This window comes from Silurus meridionalis, chromosome 14 (genome assembly GCF_014805685.1).
Source record: "Silurus meridionalis isolate SWU-2019-XX chromosome 14, ASM1480568v1, whole genome shotgun sequence".
NCBI classification, from domain to species: domain Eukaryota; kingdom Metazoa; phylum Chordata; class Actinopteri; order Siluriformes; family Siluridae; genus Silurus; species Silurus meridionalis.
In genome coordinates, this window is record NC_060897.1 from 2,806,637 (window position 1) to 2,827,201 (window position 20,565).

Sequence of the window (20,565 nt, forward strand, 5' to 3'; positions counted from 1 at the left end):
CAATTTACAGGTTTCTATTAATGCACTTATTCCAATACATTATTGTCTAAATAGTACATTGGACAGACGCACAAAAAATAAAATAAATAAATAAAGGAACCATAGCAGCCTCGGCACAATCAAATGAAATACCACAGCAACAAACCACTAACACCCCTAACAACCCCATAGCAACAGTCCAGCAACCACCCGAAACACCCAAACAGTCTTCTGAACCCCCACTACAGTATTTTTCGGACTATAAGCAGCTACTTTTTTCGACATAACGACATAACATTAGACCAATGAAATTTCTGAATGGAAACGAAAACTCAAGACGATGCCAAAAGATAAACTCTCGAGAGAAATAGTTGTGAAAGGAAGGAGGAAGACAGTGAACAATGACTTTCTTGGTCAGCTACTGTTTAGATACAGTGGTCCCCCGGTTATTGAACGGCTCGGCTATCAAACATTCCAGTTAGCAAACAGTTTTCCGAACGAAATTTCGGTCCGGTGAACAAACAAAGTTCCAGTTATCGAACGCCACCCACACTGCCCAACCCAGCGCGAGGGGAAGAAACTGCTTCCGCTTCACCCATCGCTGAGTAAGCATCTATCACAACTTCTGTTTGTGAACAATATAAGTGATATTTAGCGGTAAGAACAGTAATCATTTTGTTTCTTACTCTTGTAAAGTTGTTAATTTATACTTTTACCGAGCCAACACAAAATACCCGCAGAGATCGGGATAATCCGACAAAAGGCAGTCCATAAATAATATCCACGGTGCTTTACGGAGGAAGCCCGATTGCGATGAGCTCAATGTGGGCGGGGCACGCATGAGCGAAGGAAAAGAGCATTCCCTGAAGCAACATGACAGCCACCGTAGGGGGCGTGGCAGGGGGATTCCTTAATATTAATACGGCTAAAAACAAGAAAAAAAATGGTTAATTATTGGGTATTGGTGGAGTTCGGGAACGGATTAATTGGTTTTCCATTAGTTCTTATGGGATAATTAGTTCCGGTTTTCGAACATATCGGATTTCGAACGGTTTTAAGGGACGAATTAAGTTCGATAACTGGGGGACCACTGTACAAGCCATTGTAACGCGTTGAGTCTGGGTAATGGGAGAGCTCGCTAACTCCAGTTGCAACAGAAATCATATAAGCACAGACAGGTTTCCAAAACTCGTGCTTTTTTATTTTTCTTGGCAACAGCGTTACGGGTTAGTCAAAGAAACTTAGAAATGAGCATCAGAAAATAATAAGGACATATTCCCCGGTCTTGCACACATGCAGTAATACCGGAAAAATGCGGCGGCAAGCTATTCCCAAAAATACCGCTCTGCTCTTAAAGGAGCCAGAACATATTTCAGGTGCGGCTTATTTATGTTCAAAATAAAAATCTTTGTCAAATTCAGTGGGTGCGGCTTATATATGGGTGCGCTTTATAGTGCGGAAATTACGGTATATCAACCACCTACCATGCAGAATCAAGCACCCTTAAATACCCTAACAAACAACCAGGCAAAGCCCTAGCAACCACCATAGCCTCAAAGGCACCAGTCATCTGAACTACCATCTCAACCATCTACCAAAACACTAGCAACCACCTGGAACACCACAGAACCCACACTCAAAACCAAAAATACCATAACAACCACCTGGAAAACCTACAACCACACAGGAACCATGTAGAATCACATAAGCACCATTAAATACCATAGCAGACAACCAGGCAACACCCTAGCAACCACCACAGCTACCAAACCAACATGTAGTTATCTGAACTACCATGAATGCGTTAGCACCCATCTGAAACCAACCACAGAAAGCAACATCCAAACAACCGGATAGCAACACTCTTGCAACCACCAGAAAAACAATCACCACACACAGGAACCATGTAGAATCACCAAGCAACCTTAAATACCATATCAAACACCTAGAAACCACCAGAGGTACCTACAGACTAAAAACACTGACACACAAACTCCTGAATACCAAAGCAACCAAGTAGCAGCCCATTAGCAGTCACCTGGAAAACCATCATACCAAGCACACAGGAGTACCCTGGGATCAAAGACATTCACATCTCTATAGCAACACCCTAGCAACCACATAGAGTATCCCAATATATATATATATATATATATATATATATATATATATATATATATATATATATATTAACTTAGCAACCACTTGACATGATTAGGAGATGATCTCTAGGGAAGGAGTCTCCAGTGTCAGCACAAGGTTCTCAAACAATCCTAATGAACTTCTGAAGACAAAATGAAGTGTACACCGTTACAGGTGAAGAAAAAAAAATAAGAAAATAAAAAAGTGGGCGTGGCCTAGCAGGTTTCCCGATTCCTCACCTCGTTTAGAGCCTGCAATATTTTGGAGCGAAATGTTACTGTTGCGCAAAGTAAAGCGATGAGCCAGAAGTTCAGCATCACTCCGGAGGACTGGATGCCCTTCATCCGCTCGTACTGGACAAAAATGCCGCTAGCAACTGTTGAACACAAAAACACAAAAGATTTTAAAATCTAAATTAAACTTGTGTTTTAATATATATATGTAAATGAATATTCAATTATTCCTAAGAGCGTTTGATTTGATTAAAACGAGCTCGTTAACATACACCTGCAATTAGAAGACGGATCTACACACTTCTGGTCAATCAGTGTATGTGCGAGAGAGAGAGAGAGAGAGAGAGAGAGAGAGAGAGAGAGAGAGAGAGAGATCTCACCATGGTGATGCCGAGCAGCGTGGGACTGACTAGGTAAACGGGTGCGAGCGCGACCCCGTGGCCTCTTTCCCAGAAAGAGTAGAAAACATCTGACCAGCAGATAATCCACAGCAGCAACCCAGTGACCTTAAAGAAGAGAGAGGGGACGAAGAAGGAGAAAAACACTGCGATAAGGAAAAAGCCTTAAACAAACACTCAGAGGAGAACACAGGAGTAAGTCCTGTTATACACACACACACACACACACACACACACACACACACACACACACACAGTGGGTCACTGAACACAAACACACACAGTGTATTCTGGCCTATATAGTGAAGATGATGTGTTTATTATTGATAACCATTAATAAAAGTTAATAACAATTTCATTGAATTCTATAGAAAAGGTAAAAGTATTTGGACACCCGAGTTTTCCAGCCATGTGCGCTTCCACCCCAAAACACAATTGTTGAGAATGTCTTTGGATGGCAGCTCCTTGAAGAAATAGTTTACATGGCTTGCAAATGTATCGGCCTTTTTTTTTTTTTGCCTTTTCACCAGCCGTATGTGATTATCCTCAAACACAACTGTGACATTTTTGGATACGGTATTCGTATTAGTAAACACGTAGCCTAAGATTTTTCATCGAAAGGTCAGGAGCCCTTGAGCAAGGCCCTTAACCACTTAAGTCTTTAAAATGCTATAAATATAAATAAACAATGTTGATTATTGTGTATCCGTGGTAACCCATTACACGCTACAAAAAGAAACAAATACAAATTTCATAAATTGAATTATTATAATTATTATAATTATTTTGAAAGAAGTGTTAATTAACGGGGACTTCAAATTTCAGCAAATCAAGTTTGCTGAAATAAAACATGCCCCATCGCACTTGACAGCTTGTTTAACGCATTCTAACGCATTACGGAGGGGGAAAAAAAAAGATTTTGGGATGCGGTATGCAAATGTTGGCGTATTTAAATATTATTTAAATTCATAGCGTCTGATGCACAAAAAAAAGAGCGCTGAATTTCCCGCTTCAGGTGAAAATGCAACTTTTGCATAACGTGATTTAATTTTCACACACACACACACACACACAGTCACAGGCATTGTGGGTAATAATCACTTCTCTGATGGAAATAAATCTTTTTCTGGATGGCGTGTAACATGCAGGTTCCATACTCACGGTTTTAGCTTTATTCAGGTGGCTCATGCAGATGTAGCCACGACTGTGAGTTTTGAGGTACAGGAAGTAAAATGGTGCCACCAGCCAGAGGTAGAAACACGGAACCCAGACGAGGACGGTGTTTTGAAAACACTGCGTCACGTCCGGGTTTTCTGATCGCCATGTGCGGTTCCAGTCCTGAAAACACACACACAACGTTTCAAACTCAGTTTCACAGAAAGGCTTTGTATATACGAATCACACAACACCGGTCAAGCAGGAGACGGGACAAATGTCTCCAAACTCCTGGTTTGTCCTTTCACATGTCTACCCCTGTCCTGCCTTTTTTTGTCTTCCTGGCCTTCCCCATTCTTCTTTATCTTCCTACCCCTATCTTTCAGAGTCCCCCTTTCCCTGTCCTTTCCTTTCCCCTTTTACCTACCCCGTCCTTCTTTGTCTTCCTACACTTGTCCTGTCCTTATTCTTTGTTTTCCTGTTCCTGTCCTTCTGTAACTTCATCTTCCTACCCCTGTCCTGTCCTTCTTCATCTTCCTACCCCTGCCCTGTCCTCCTTCATCTTCCTACCCCTGTCCTGTCCTGTCCTCCTTCATCTTCCTACCCCTGTCCTGTCCTGTCCTCCTTCATCTTCCTACCCCTGTCCTGTCCTGTCCTTCTTCATCTTCCTACCCCTGTCCTGTCCTTCTTCATCTTCCTACCCCTGTCCTGTCATTCTTCATCTTCCTACCCCTGTCCTGTCCTTCTTCATCTTCCTATCCCTGTCCTGTCCTGTCCTCCTTTATCTTCCTACCCCTGTCCTGTCCTCCTTCATCTTCCTACCCCTGTCCTATCCTGTCCTTCTTCATCTTCCTACCCCTGTTCTGTCCATCATCCTACCCTACCCCTGTCTTTATTAGTCTTCCTACCCCTGTCCTGTCCCTCTTCATCTTCCTACCGCTGTGTCTATTACTTTTCCTACCCTACCCCTGCCCCTGTCCAGACAGGTCAAGCCGTGGGTTTCAGAAATATCTGTACCGTTGTGAAAAAGTGAAACGAGACACAGTAAGCAGAGGGAAACACAACAGTGGGGTTTTAATAATCACAGAGCCGAGCTGAAAGGGATTATTAACGACAGAGCTGAGAGGAATTACACAAACTGCTCAGGCGTGTCAACAGCACCGCTATTAACCATCAACACACACACACACCCCTGAGGATGGAATATCAGATCTTATTTAATATTAACAAGCAGTTTTAAACATATTCATCAACCTGGAACCATTTCAGCTATTTTAAATACATTTAAGAAACAGGAAATAATTTGACCACAGCAAAGATTACAATTAAACCAGTTATACCACATGACATTGTTTATAAACAAAAAATGTAATAATAATTATTATTATTTTATTAGTACAATCTCAGTCTGACTTCTCAACTAGCTGATTAACTATATAACTAATGTACTAACTATCATGTAGGTGACTCTGATTAGGACTAATGACTAATTAACTAACTATAAAAAAGTAAAAGTGCGTATAGGATGAGTACAGTCTCAGTCTGACTTTATACTTGGTTAAATAATTAACTAGATAACTAACAAATCGGTCAGCTATTAACTTATTAACCAACTAATTAACTAGTCAACTAACTAATTAACTCAATGTAAATATCACATGTATATAATCAGAACTAATGATCTAATTAACTATAGGAGTTAGTAAGTTAGGAGAAGCCTCTCTAGCTTTGTTTGGGTGCACAAACAAAAACAAACAAACAAGACGAGATTGATGGCGGTCACGTGACTTGTGAGCGCGCGCCGCCATGTTACCGGGTGTTACATGTTACAGTATATACGAGTATGTCAGTTTGTTAGCATTAGCATGATGTAAGCCGGTATTCCGGGGTCAGTATTAAATATGAATATTAATATAAATATAGAAATAAAAGCTCCAACGAGAGCGCGGCTCTCACCCAGACAGGGTCCGGGGGGGAGTGTCCGAGCTCCGCGTTGCAGAAGTGGTCCATAACCGGGACCGAGCTGTGGGTTCTGCTACTGCTACTGTCGCCGCGACGCCGCGAGCTTCTTATACACGGGGCTCAGGACCAGAAACGGGTGCAAAGCGGACTTTTTTTCTTACCCCAACCGTTTCACGGGTTTAAAGCCACGCCCCGTTTTCCGTGTCTTCCACGTTCTGATTGGTCAGCGCCTCCTCGTGCGCTGTGATTGGTCAGAGTCTACTCGCAGGGGAAAGTTGTTTTTTTTTTTTGGGAAGTGTTACAATAACAAACAGCCCGGCGCGCGCGTGCAGGAGTCGGAGTTCAAATCAATAAACAAACATACCATGATTATAAATATAAATAATTACATGGTCAAGAAGGAGATTTTCATCTAAATATCTCATAAAATCATCTAAATAATAATCTTTATTGCAATAAAGTTGAATCATTAACAATGTATTTATAAATAAATAATGAATGATGTATTAGTTCTTTATAATTATCGAGTTTTTACATGTATGTACTACTGTATTATTTATGTATTTTGCATCTTTGGACTCCTATTTTTATTTTATTATTTTTATTTGTATTGATTTATTCTTATTTTTATTAATTTATTTACACTGATCAGGTACAACATTATGACATTAAAACATTATGAGCAGTGAAGTGCATTACTCTGATGATCTGGCACCTGTTAGCGTGTGGATTTATTTATTAGGCAGTAAGTGATCATTTTGTTCTTAAAGTTGACGTGTTAGAAGCAGAAAAAAATGGGCAAGTGTAAGGATTTGAGAGTTTGACAAATTGGGACGTCTAGACGGCTGGGTCAGAGTGTCTCCAAAACAGCAGCTCTTGTAGGATGTTCCTGGTCTGCAGTGGTCAGTGTCTATCAAAAGTGCTCCAAGGAAGGAACAGTGGTAAACCGGCGATAGGGTCATGGGAGGTTTGAGTCTCAACACAACAAGCTACTGGTGTTGGGCCCTTCAGCAAGGCCCTTAACAGTGGCCACATGGTGGTGCTGGAGCTCAAACCTTCAACCTTACAATCAATAGCCCAGAGCTTCAACAATTGAGCTACAACTTACATCACTGCACTAAATCCCACCTACACATATATAAGTGTCTATGAGGTATAGTATATTTTGCTTCCATCACCGAGACAAATTCCATGTGGGAGCAAATTTGGCATTAAAACCCCTTTCCGATTTTAAAACCTGAGCCCACTGCGCTTTACTACATGCTGAGAATCAGTGTCAAATGATGATCATTTGCATTAACTAGATTTGCATACTGAAAGTGAAATCAGTGTGTGAAGGTGTGAGTCTGAAAAGGCAAAAACTCTGATAATTAGTAAACACCGCCACCTCGTGGTCACGTGCTTCCACTTCAGCAGCTTTAACTCTCATTTCTTTCCAAAACATTTTTCCGCGAATTATTGCTGCAGGACAAAACAGACGCATAAAACACGATGGGAGAGGAGAAAGACGAGACGTGCCATGAATGATCATTTGTCCTAAACCTAAATGAAAAAATCCAACCAAAACTTTGTGGACACCTCAGCATGTGATGTACAAAATAATCCCCCAGTAGAATAAAATCCTCAAACTAGTAATGAGAAGTGATATCCAGAAATGAACTGTCCATCAAATGGGATTTAAGGGCCTTGCTTAAGGGCCCCAAGTGGCAGTTTTGTGGTACTGGGATTTGAATCTATGACCGCCCCCCCCTGTCAGTAGTCCAACGTCGTAACCCCTCAGCTACTGCTTCCCCAGTCAGTATTCAAAGAAAGAAGTTAAGACCGAATTACTGCTCAGAAGGTCACCAGTTCAAGTCCTGGTGTTGAAAAAGGCACCAATCCTCACTGGTGTATTATGTTTCAATCTGTGATCGGATCCCTGATCATCTGGAATATGCAAAAACAGAATTCTACTCTGCTGTCATATTTATGGGACCATTAGAAGCCTCTGTCTTTCTTTCTTTCTTTCTTTTGTGAGATTAGTACATCCTTCCTTTTAAACGTCCCATTCCACACTGAGTCTCCAGGGTTTCTACAGGTTTCACCAAGTCGATCACCAATTTAAGACCTTTTTAAGACCATTAGATGTGAAATGTGAAATAACCTACAGCATGACATCAAACACACACATGTTGTTGCCGACTGGCGTTTTCACCAAGATCTTGTATCGACGATAGGAGAGTCGGACCGCTGTGTAAAGTCTTCTCCAGCACATCCCAAAGATTCTCAATGGGGTCTGGACTCTGTGGTGGCCAATCAGTGTCATCTTGTAATATGCCCGTGCCTTCAAGGAAGAAAGAATCCAATGATGGAATAATCTGGTCATTAAGTATAAGCAGGTGGTCAGTTGACTTCATTTTTAGGACACATAACGTTGCTGAACCTTAAACTGACCAGCTGCAGCATCCCCAGATCATCGCACTGACCCCACGGGCTTGTACGGTAGGCACAAAGCATGATTGGTGCATCAGTTCATCCACCTCTCTTCTTACTCTGATGCACCCATCACTCCACAACAGAGTAAATCTGAACTCATCAAACGATTTGATAACGTTAAAGTGATCACCGATCACGATCATTCAAGTTTTTTTCCATCACCATTTGATGATGACAGATGAAGATGATGGTTTCTCACTGTCCTTCCAGTTTTTAATAATGCGTTGGACAGTTCTTAACCCAATTTTACTAGTTTCAGCCATCTCCTTCGATGCTTTTTTTTTTTTTTGCTTGATGCATGCCAATAATTTGACCTTCTAAAACATTTCTCCAATTTTTGGATTGGCAAAAGTACACACATCCTTCACTTAAGTAGAAGTACAGATACTCATGTTTTATTAAACTCTGGTAAAAGTTAAAGTACTGACTAAGTAAAATTCACATTTATCTGTGATTAACTTACACACATTTTTATCTACAAATATGGATGCTTTATACAAATGTATGTTTATTTATTTGAAAAATCATCATAGAGCATAAATACAAAATATCCATGTCAATGTTTTGAAGTAATTGTCGATTCTGATTTAAAGTATTCATCAGGACACCAAAAGGAACCTTCGCTATGTTTCCACACGGACGGTTAATGAGGTGATACCAGAGAAACTGTAACAGTACAGACCAAAAGTTTGGACACACCTTCTCATTCAAAGAGTTTTCTTTATTTATGACTATGAAAATTGTAGAGTCACACTGAAGGCATCAAGGGCTATTTGACCAAGAAGAAGAGTGATGTGGTGCTGCACCAGATGACCTGGCCTCCACAGTCACCGGACCTGAACCCAATCGAGATGGTTTAGGGTGAGCTGGACCGCAGAGTGAAGGCAAAGGGCCAACAGGTGCCAAGCATCTCTCGGAGAACTCCTTCAAGACTGTTGGAAGACCATTTCAGGTGACTACCTCTTGAAGCTCATCAAGAGAATGCCAAGAGTGTGCAAAGCAGTAATCAAAGCAAAAGGTGGCTACTTTGAAGAACCTAGAATATGACATTTTTCAGTTGTTTCACACTTTTTTGTTATGTATATAATTCCATATATAATTCCACGTGTTAATTCATAGTTTTGATGCCTTCAGTGTGAATCTACAATTTTCATAGTCATGAAAATAAAGAAAACTCTTTGAATGAGAAGGTGTGTCCAAACTTTTGGTCTGTACTGTATATATATTGATATTTATGTCTGTGAGGTAAATATTCACTGAGATTCATGTTGTTTAATTTGTCTGTGAAGAGAGGTGACTGATGGCAGAGAGTGCCTGTTGTCTGTTTTCTTTATTTTACAAAAGCACAGCGTTTTGTTATCATGAGTGAATACAAACAAAAGGAGACATTTCACAAAATGACATATGGCTTTGATCTGTATGATCAAAAACAAAAAGACCGTTTTTTAAATTCGTTTAAGGGAAAAATACGACAAAACGCACCAGCGTGTTTGTCGACCCCCAGAGGGTTAATTTTCATAAATAAACGTGTTGTGCTGAAGGTTTTAATTTTGCCTTTTTTATATATGTAATTAATATTTTTTTAACAAAAATGGTCAAACAGAAATGCACGCTGCATTAATCGGTCATTAATAGAAAATAGTTTAGTAGAAAGCTGATTGGCTGTTGCATGTTGGTCTCAACAGCGAATTATATTTGAAATAGCGAAAGAACTACAACACCAAGAAAAAAAAAAAAAATTATTCTTAAGTGCCGTACGAGCATTTTATTGAGCATTAGAGGCAGCGTTGCGTGAACATCGGAAACATTACAACCCGCTAAAAATTATTTAAGCAAAAATTTTTTTTTTTTACTTAAGACTACAGAAACCCTGGTCCCCATTTGCTGTTATAAGCTCCACTTTTCTGGGAAGATGATGTTCTAGATTCGAGTGTGCTTGCGGAGATTGGGGATTTGTTAAAATCAGGTGCTGATGTGGGTGAGGTGAGGAGGCCTGAACTGCAGTCAGGCTTTAAATTCATCCCAATAGGGTTGGAGTTGTATAGCAGTAGATCTTTCACATCTTCCAACACATGTAAAGCACACCTTCACGGAGCTGGCTTTGTACACAGCGGTATTGTCATGCTGAAGTGAGTTTGGCTCTCCTAGCTCAAGCAAATCTCATGCAATTATCAATTTTGTGATATAAAAAAAAGAGTGGAAGTGTCAGGCATGTGTGTGTTGGTGCTCAAAAAAAAGAGACTTGAGTCGTTATGGTTTAGTAAGACGTTTAATTCTGCTGATGGAACATTTGATTTGCGTGAACGTGAGAACCTGCTTGAACGCCTGATCAGACAGACCTGTAACGAGTCTTTAGTGATTAATGGTGAATATAAATCTATCCGTCCGTCTGTCAGTCATAAATCCTATATTAGTAGAGAAAACAGCGCGTACGAGCTCCTCTATACATTTCTAATTTTAACATAAAACACTTGTATAGCCTTCACTGAAGTATTTAACTTTATATCGTTCCAACTACACTACAGAGATTCCACGTAAAGGATTTCTTTTTTTAAAAAACAAAGTGTAATAAACATTTTCTTGGATGTCGGCCATTTTAATAGAGAAACGTCTCAGCGGCTTTAAAGCTGAGAAACGCCCTCCGTGTCCTCGATTGGTCAGAACACCTCTTTGTAATACGCTGTGGCAGGGAAGGGTCCGTCTGGGAATCTTTAAATCCGTAAAAACGTTTGTGGAAGGAGTCTCCGGTGTCAGCGCTTTGAAGACAAGACAGAGTGAAGCCGTTACACAGGACAGAAGTGTGGGTTTTTTTTGCGGTTTCTGGGCGTTTTTTTTTGGCTTGAACAGAAATGAAAAAGGTACAACACCAGTGTTTTATTCCTTACACAGAAAAATACATGATCCTGATTTTCCCCTAAGGCACAGGTTTGTGAAAATGCAAATAAAAAAAAAACCCGCAAACATCAGCGTTTCTCCCGTCCACATTTCCAAACAGAAAATTAGTGTTACGTCAGTCACGTGAAAACTACACAATGCAAGTCAAATCCAGCCTGGATTAACGGTTCTGTGGAACCCTGAACCTTCGTTGAGCAAAGTGAGGACCTGACACTTTGGCAGACGTGTGCAACGTTATAAATCTCGATATTTTAAGCGCGTCCTGAGTCTCGCTAGTGCTTTTATAACGACCATCTGCTGCTGGTTACAGGAAAAAAAAAAAAAAAAGTCTTGATGTTGACTCTAAGGTACGGTAACGAGGGATACGGGAGCACCGAAAAGCGCGTCTCAGTTCATTCCGAACCTGCCGGAGCGGTTAGAGCTCAACCTTGTACACGAAGGCCCATGTGGCGATAGTGCAGTCCTTCAGTTTGAGCTGCACTGCACAGTTCAGTGTTTTTTCTGCTCACACACACACACACACACACACACACACACACACACACACACACACACTGAAGTCGACTCACTTGCATGACGGTTTGTGCTCACCTGAGAGCTTACAGCTTTCTGCGAGGTCATTAGTTGTCTGGGATTTATAAAAGTGATGACGTTGGGGGGAATAATAAAAAAAAAAAAAACGATCATCAAAACAATCTTCCTCTGATACTACTGATGCGGATTATAATTCAGATGTAATATCTTTCCAACACGACTCCAACCTTCTCAGGTAAATTCACCCTGCAGCTCCAGGCAGCGTACAAATAAATAAATAAATGAAACTACAGACGGATGTTTTGGACGCGTCTCAAATTCAGACCAAATGAGGAATTCCTGTCTCAGATTTCATACAATCGTCTCGTTTCTTACTTCCACCGTCGTCCACTTAAAGGCGCATTAAGGCAGAAAACACGCTGAACTGTGCAGTGATGATAACCGCATTTTCAATGCAACAAAAAAAACAAAAACGTGAAAAAATATACATGTACATATCAGTAAAAAAAAAAGCGGGGGAGGGGAAATATCTTTGTTAGCAGTAGTAATAAAGCAGAGGCGAGTTTACACACACTCGGAGTGAAAGAGTGTTAAACCCTCATTCAGCAGGAGGCATGCAGGACAATCACACACCTGATGTGTGCGGAGAGGAAAAGGGGTGTTGGGGGGAATGCGGTTACAGTCACACCACCATTTTTGGTCCAAAATCCAGCCGTTTCACCATCCTGTAAAAATCACAAGAAGAAAAGTGTTAGAAAATGAGTGTTTCAGAGCGAGAGAAAACAGAGAGAGCAGGACAGAAGAGAGAGAGACGGATAGATAAGACAGGAAAAACAGAGAAACGAGATAGAGAGACAAAAGATAAAACAAAAGAGTGAGAGATATAAAAGTACTAAGAGAAAGCCAAATAGGGAGAAAAAGAGAGAGAAAACTACAGTAGAAAGAGAGTAAAAGAGAAATGACAAAGCAGAGCAAAGAGGGGAAAAAAAAGAGATAGGAAGAGACCGACAAACATGGGGAGAAAGACAGTAAAGGCAGAGATAGACACAGATAGATAGATAGACAGACAGAGGAAAAGAAGAGAGCAAGAGAAAAACAGATAAAGGAAATAAGAGTTAGGAAGAGATGGGGGGAAAGTAATAGAACAACAGTAACAGAACAAGATATAGAAAGAGAGGGAACGAATTTGAAAGACATAAGAGAGTAAAAAGACGAGAAGAGAGCGATAGATATACAGAGAAAAGAAGAGATAAAGACTGATAGAAGGACAGAGAAAGATAGAAAGAAATAGAAAGACGGATAAGACAAAGAGAGAGATAGAGAAATGGATAGCAAGAGATAAAGAAAACCAGAGATGGAAAAAGAGGGAAAGAAAAGAGGTAGAGAGAGACAGATTACAGTCAAAGTACCAACTAAGAACATATGAATCAGCTTCGTGTGGTGCACAGTTACAGGTTGACCTCTGACACTGGACACTCATTCCATAAATGTTTTATCTGCATCTCTTTAGAGAAAGAAAGTTACATACGTTCCCAAGAGCTACAGGAGCGTATTCCGTAACTGGTGTAAATCTGAGAGAAATGTTTGATTTGTTTATAAAAGCACGTGTCTCTCACTCACCCCTCAAACAGACTGTTGCTGTTGGACTGGTTCTCAATCGCTTCCCTCGGCGTGCTGTGAGAACCCTGAGCGATCGCCGAGCGGTTTGGAGTTCGCTCCTGGACCTGTAGCTCTCTGCACGAAGCCAACTTTGACTCCAAATTCTAAAAAAACACACACACAAGCATGTAGAGGAGAAGAAACGAGGGGGGGGGGGGGACCCCACACAAACATAGGCAGAAGTAACTGTCATTAGATAAATCATAATGAATTCTGAAGCTGGTTGACTAACCCCGACTTTCCTCAGCAGCTCTCCTACGATGTTGAGAGCAGAAATCCGTGCTGACGTCGTTAACGGTGTCCCGGTCAGACCTTCGACTGATTCACATAAATTTAACATCAGAACTTTTGCGTGTAAACGTGATTATTTCAAATCGGTCCTTATTAAACACAATGACAGTGATACAGTGTGTGTGTGTGTGAGGTCTCACTTCTGCTGTAGGAGGACGGTGGTGTGTGAAACACACTCCCGAGGCCTGGTGCGGTTCGGGGAGGTGTAGTGAGGAGCGAGGAATGAGCGGAGGGAGCGTGTGACGGCGTCGACTCCACCTTCTCTCCGTCCACTGAAAGGCTGAGGGACGGTTTACGGTCCTGCTTCTTTTTCACGGCCAGCTCCTGCTTTAGATCTACACAGAAGAAAAAAAAAATAAAAATGGAACCACATCTCAAAAACATCTGAATTTTCCAGAGAACTTGTGTGTTAGAGCGGCGCTAGGAAGCTCACCTCGTGCTTCATCCTTCAGCCTCTGCACCGACTCCAGCAGGTTCTCCTTCTCGTCTAGCTCGCTCTCCAAGAAAGCGTTTCTCTCAATTACATGGTTCATCCTCTGCTCAAAGTCCTCCAGAGACATGATGGTGGCCCTGAGAGACACAGGAAATAAGATTTCACAGTTCGACAACGAGCCTGAATTGAAATTTATGTTCCTCGGTTCCTCGGGCACCTTTTGGCTCTCTCCAGATCATCGTTGGACTGCTCTAGCTCACGGATATACTTCTGTAACTGGTCCTTGATGGCGGTCGTCTCGGCTAAATCCCCCTCCAGGGCAGAAATCCGTCTGTACATCTCAGAATGCTGGATCTCGTACTTCTCCTAGATGGAAAAAAAAAAAGCTGCGGTGTGACCAGGAAGTAATAGATCCAATCAGAAACACAGCTAATGTATATAAATCAGATTCAAATAAACTAAATAAAAAAAAAGACCCGAGTTTAACAAGGTGCTTGAATCAGATTTGTGCTTCTGAGCTCTACACTGGTGCAGATATCTCTGAGAACAAGGGAGTGCAACCTACAAGTGATAACTTCCATTAAAAAAATGATGAATATCTTTCTTGTTGGACGGTAATCATACTCGACTGAGAATTTGGAAACTGGAGGAACATAAAAAGCCCCTGGAAATACATCTAGTGACATCTACATTTAATATCTTTGGTGTTTTCCTGGAGATAAAAATAAGAGAAAAACCTTCCAGACACACGAAGAGTCATCAGCTGCTTTTCAGGCTCTCAATCGGCCCTGTTGTTTTCTCAGACCGATTGTGTTCCTCTCGCTAACCATCAGTTTTCTCTGTTTCTTCCTGTCTCTATCTCTCCACCTCTAATTTCTCTTTTTTCCCCCAGTCTAATCTTTGTCCGTTTTTCTTTTTCCTTGTCTGTCTTTCTCTTTTCTGTCTCGTTCACTCTTATCTCTCACTCTCACTTTCTCAATTTCTAATAATTCCGTGATTTTTGCAGGATGGTGAAGCGACAGAATTTTGAAAAGAGAGGTGATTTCAGATGGAGAGAAATGAAAAGTGCGGGGGACTTGCAGATGAAAAAAAAAGATGAAAGAAAAAGAAAGAGATAAAGGGAGATTCCAGATGAAGAAACGAAAAAAAAAATTTGTAAAAGAAAGTAAGAGAAGGAAAGGGGGATTCCAGATGAATAAACATGAAAAGAAAAGGAGAAAAATAGAGAGAGAGAGAGAGAGAGAGAGAGAGAGAGAGAAAACATGAAACTGAAAGAGAGAGCCAGCGGAAAGAGACAGAAATGGTGGTATAAAGAGACGGAGCAATAGTAAGAGAGAGAAAGAAGTCCTCACAAATGGATAGCAGAGGGAGAGAGAGAGAGAGAAAGAAACAGAGGTTGGCAGATAGAAACATTTAAGAGACCGTCACTAGTCCACTTCCATCAGAATCACAAGACAGGATTGTCCTGTGCTTCAGCTATAAATACATCCGTGCAGCACAGATCTTCTGTGTGTGTGTGTGTGTGTGTGTGTGTGTGTGTGGACATTAAGAAAATGACACTTTGAGCAAGACAAGCCCTGCTGAAAAAACTCTTACCAGATGTTTTAAGAAGTAAATTATTTTAGGCGCTCAGGTACGCATTACAGCGAAGGGGGATTTTTATTTATTTATTGATATTTATTTATTGATTGAGAGTGGAATATAAACAACAGGAACAAACAGGTGTGTCTGAGCGTGTACAAGAACTGGTTACTGAATCGCAGATGTTCTGCTTCGAAAAACATGCCAAATCCAATGCTTGAGGGAAGAACAGGAAGTGGCGGATAAAGGAATGATTTTTATTGCAAAAACACTTTCATCCACACAAAAACACCACAACGGCCAACACGTGGACCAAACAGGAAACACAACTCCCCAAATCACTGTGCGTTACACAGAGAAAACAATCTACAACGCGGCCTTTGTTTCTATAGCAACTATTCATTCACACACACAATATGAAACAAGGAGGCATTTATTTATCAGGATTTCTTGCCTGGCCTGGTATGTATGTTCTTCTGTATCACCATGGCAACCAGTTTAAAAGTAATTTTCGAAGATAAACTATAAATCTGCAAGTCAGCTGTATTTCTATAAAACCGATAAATGCCGATATACTGATATATCGTCCGAGCCGTACCTTGAAACTTTCAAGTTCGCCGCGTAGCCTGTTGTTGGTGGACAGGAGTTCGCGGTTTCGCGATTCGCACTGCTTCAGTTCAGTCTCGAGTTCGGCTTCGTAGTCTCGACTCATCTGCTGGAACTCCTGCAGCTCGTCTTGAGCCTCGTCCGCTCTGGAAGAACACAGTCGATAAGAGCGTGTAGAATATATACACTGCGTGTAGCATTAAAGACACAGCGTTCTGACGTTACAGCAAAACGCATCACAGAGAAAAACATTCAACAAACTATAAACAATAGATCTGAATGGGAAGTAGCACCTCTGCTGGTGCTGAGCTGCTTGCTCCCTCCAGTAATCCCGCTCTTCCTCGATGGAGGAAAACGACGGATGTTTGGAGTCACTCATCACTTTCCAGGACGATCAGACGGTTCTCTAAAACAGACAGAAAAACAACAAAAAAACTTTATACAAACAAAATAAACTAAAAATCTACTTTGATACGCCGGCGTATTTTCAGCTGGACACAGACGTCACGAGCGCATCTGCATGTTATTGATTGATGCATCAGCCAATAGCATTTGAGATACGACTTGCCACACTGCTCACTCTGAGCCACTCACGCTCAATTTCTATTGGTGTATTCTAAATCACGAGGTCACATGACCACCACACGCTACAATTCCCTGAATAGGATTGATCAAAGTTCACACAATAAAAAAATTATTTATTAATTTAAATAAAAAGGCAACACAAAATTGCTGCAAAAAAAAAGCTACTCTTAATTTTAATTAGTTTTATAGTGTGTTTAAATAAATGAACATTTAACAAATACAGGAGGAAACTTTTATTTAATTTTATAATACTGAAGACATCAAGACTATGAAAGAACACATATGGAATTATGTAGTAAATAGAAATATGTTGAACAACCCAAAATATGGTTTATATTTTAGATTGTCCAAAGTAGCTACATTTAGCTTTGATGCTAGCTTGGCAAACTCATTGCATTCTCTAATCATATTCACAAGGGAGTCAACTGGAACAGTATTACGCACATTTCCTTTCTTCTGAATGTGCTTTAAACCATCAGGTGTCAGTCATTTTCAGAAAAATCTCAAACTTTAAACATGTCCCCAAGTGTGGCCTCCAAAACCATCAAACGCTATGATGAAACAGGCTCTCATGAGAACTGTCCAAAAAAAGGAAGACCAAGAGCTACCTCTGCTGCAGAGGATAACTTCATTAGAATGACCAGCATCAGAAACCACAGATTTAGAGAAATACTCCTCAGAGTTCCAGCTGCAGACATGTAACTTCTGATTAGAGGAGGTCTTCATGGTCGAAAATGCGGCAAAGAAAGATAACATTGGAAGAACAATGTAAATGGTAAAAATAATAAAACTAAGTAAAACCGTTGAAAGAGATTGTGTCTCGCATACATATATATATATATATATATATATATATATATATATATATATATATATATATATATATATATATATATATATATATATATATATATATATATATATACATATATATATATATATATATATACACACACACACACACACACACATACATATATACACACATATATTGCATTTCGTTGCCTTGTACTTGTGTAATGACAAAGTTGAATCTAATCTAATATTATAATGTATCATAGCGTCAATGGCACTTTATTAAATCAAAACTGTATGTGTATATATATATATATATATATATATATAAAATAAAACTGTCATTAAGGCAGTAATGCTGTATTACACTAATTATATATATATATATATATATATATATATATATATATGTTGCCAGAGCTTTTAATTTGTAGTATAGCATTTTATATATAATAATAATAATAATAATAATAATAATAATAATAATAATAATAATGCCATGCCACAAATTAAAAGCTCTGGCAACCCATTTTATTTATAGTTACATCTTTTTTCACTTTTAAGTCAAAACTTTAAATTAATTAAATAAATTCAGATTTAAGTCTCCAAACTGCCAAAAATACGGTATTTTATTTTATTTTTTTAAGTAAGACTTTAATAAGACGTCATATGTGTATATGTTACACAGATTTTGATGAAATTTGTATCTAATTGTCTAAAGTATATTTTATTTCATTTTTTTTTTCTGTTAGCCGTTGATGCTAACCAGCGCTCGCGACTTACCCAAACTTCACCAAATGTCCCCCCGGCTTCTGCTCTGACGCCCAAAACAAACGGATATCCCTTTTTTCAGGTCTCGGGTTCAGGGTTTTAATACGGTTTTTAGTAATTATAGTAAATAAATGTAAAACAATTGAGTGAAAATCTAAAGACTTTTCAAACAATAGAGAGAAAAGAAAAAAAAATCTCCTCCCGGTTCGGTTCCTCTACCGGACTCTCATCTGCGCTCGTGGAACTACTGAACGACTGCCGCGTGATCCTGCGAGCTTCAGCTCATACGCACTTAAAATGAAGACGACTCCATGGCTTGGAGATCGGCCAATGTCGCGCACTTCCTAGTGACCGTCACAACCGATCTGGATTGGACCATTTGTAATGTGGCGTCATAAGAGAGAGAGAGATTTGATTGGTCGGAACAGGGGTCGACGCCAAGCAGAGCGGTTACTGAGCATCGGCTGCTTTTTTAAATTTATTAATTTATTATTATCGGTATTTGATGCAATATTAAACAACAACGCAATAATGAACCGATTAGCAGCGAAAAATGTTTTTTTACATGATAATTTTTGTTTGTAGCAATTCGATATAATCTGAATTTGAAAAATATAAAAGACTTTTTTTGCTTAGTTTTGTTTCTTTTATTGGTATTTTTTAATTGTTAAATGAATAAAAACAAACTGTCTAATACAGTGTGTTTACATATTATGAGAACAGAAACACAAGGGTTTTTACTATATTGGAAAATATAATCATGCTTAATTATATATATATATATATATATATATATATACACACACACACACACACACACACAGAGATATATAGTAGTGATTACTATATAGTAACTGCATCAATGTGGTAATTGATTTTCAGAATGACATTAGTGTCATTATGCCTTTTATTAGTCACACTTTAAAACTTGTGTTCATTTGCTCTTACATCAGACTTACCCAGGAGGCCTTCCTGCTTCCTCCACTTCATTTCAATCAATTAAATCAGGTCAAAACAGAAAACTCTGCTCGCCCAAACTACTCATTTCCAAAATGTTTGGTGTATTACGGGCCCTGATTAATCACATGTTTAAGAATGAGCGGTGTGTAAATCTATGAGGAAGAAAAATACTTGGCACAAACCCCTGGCATTTTCTGGCCTCGGGAGGTGTTTTATAGATTATTTTAGTCTTTTACTTTATACATTATTTGGACATTTATATAGTTTTAAATGAGTGCACTTTGTTTATACTCCACAAAGAGACAGGATCGCCAAAAGTATGTGGACACCTGATGATGATAACCACATTTAGGCCTTTCACACAAGTTTCCACTAAACACACAATTGCAAAAAAAAAACTGTGGCAATCCTGGTCCCTGATCTTCCCAAACCCTATTTAACACCTACAGGATGAACTGGTACATCAACTATATGCCTGGTCGCTTTTTTAAGTATTGGGGGACACAACATTTATATGCTATTCTTTCACAAACTGTTACAAGGATGAAGGCACACAATTGTATAAGATGTCTTTGGATGCAGTGGCATACATTTTTCCCTTTACTTCTGAACTAGGAGACCCAAACCAGATCCAGCATGAAAATGCTCCTGTGCACAAAACGCCAGCTCCAAGAAGATAAACTTTACATGGTTTGGAGGATGAATGTTTCATGCTGACTGCACCCCAGGCCTCCTCACCTCACCTACATCAATACTTTACCAACAGCCTTGTGGCAAACGAATTTCATACAAATCTCCACAAAATCTAGTGGAAGATCTTCTCAGAAGAGTGGAGCAAATAATAACAGCAAACGGAAATTAATCAAGGAATGGGATGTTCAAAAAGCATGTTTGAGTATGAATCATCTTTATATATATATATATATATATGAATCATCATTATATATATATATAATGTATATATAATATATCTGTATTTTATAATAAAGGTTGACACTCGGTTAATAAAAGAGGTCGAGGCACCAATAAATGCCTATAGTTTTTCCGGCTTCTGTTCCGCTGTTGTCACAAGAGCGGCCTCTAGTGACGGATCACTGAAACTATGTGGCGT

The 20,565-nt window shown here is 39.6% G+C and overlaps 2 protein-coding genes across 2 annotated transcripts in view; both read right to left on the minus strand.

The window, feature by feature from the left end:
* abcc1 (ATP-binding cassette, sub-family C (CFTR/MRP), member 1) overlaps nucleotides 1-5,999 on the minus strand; it is a 35,341-nt gene extending 29,342 nt beyond the window's left edge. The window contains exons 1-4 of the mRNA XM_046866509.1: nucleotides 5,864-5,999; nucleotides 3,914-4,090; nucleotides 2,735-2,860; nucleotides 2,361-2,531 (exon numbers count right to left, since the gene is read on the minus strand). Coding sequence (XP_046722465.1) covers nucleotides 2,361-2,531; nucleotides 2,735-2,860; nucleotides 3,914-4,090; nucleotides 5,864-5,917 — 528 coding nt within the window. The 5' untranslated portion in view covers nucleotides 5,918-5,999. The remainder of the gene's footprint in view (nucleotides 1-2,360; nucleotides 2,532-2,734; nucleotides 2,861-3,913; nucleotides 4,091-5,863) is intronic.
* A 4,598-nt stretch (nucleotides 6,000-10,597) lies between these two features.
* nde1 (nudE neurodevelopment protein 1) lies at nucleotides 10,598-18,824 on the minus strand. The gene is made up of 9 exons (XM_046866508.1): nucleotides 18,507-18,824; nucleotides 16,637-16,749; nucleotides 16,336-16,489; nucleotides 14,374-14,522; nucleotides 14,157-14,293; nucleotides 13,864-14,058; nucleotides 13,665-13,750; nucleotides 13,394-13,536; nucleotides 10,598-12,498 (listed from the first exon to the last, which is right to left on the minus strand). The coding sequence occupies exons 2-9, from the start codon at nucleotides 16,720-16,722 to the stop codon at nucleotides 12,456-12,458; spliced, it is 993 nt and encodes a 330-aa protein (XP_046722464.1). The 5' UTR covers nucleotides 16,723-16,749; nucleotides 18,507-18,824; the 3' UTR covers nucleotides 10,598-12,455.
* Between the last annotated feature and the right edge of the window lie 1,741 nt (nucleotides 18,825-20,565).

Bases quoted from the DNA above. Each gene is read 5' to 3' on its own strand.
- nde1 (XM_046866508.1), bottom strand. From the start codon at position 16,722: ATGAGTGACTCCAAACATCCGTCGTTTTCCTCCATCGAGGAAGAGCGG. The intron at 16,490-16,636 runs GTGCTACTTCCC...GTGTTCTTCCAG, and splicing joins GCAGCTCAGCACCAGCAGAG to AGCGGACGAGGCTCAAGACG. The intron at 13,751-13,863 runs GTGAGACCTCAC...TATGTGAATCAG, and splicing joins ACCGTCCTCCTACAGCAGAA to TCGAAGGTCTGACCGGGACA.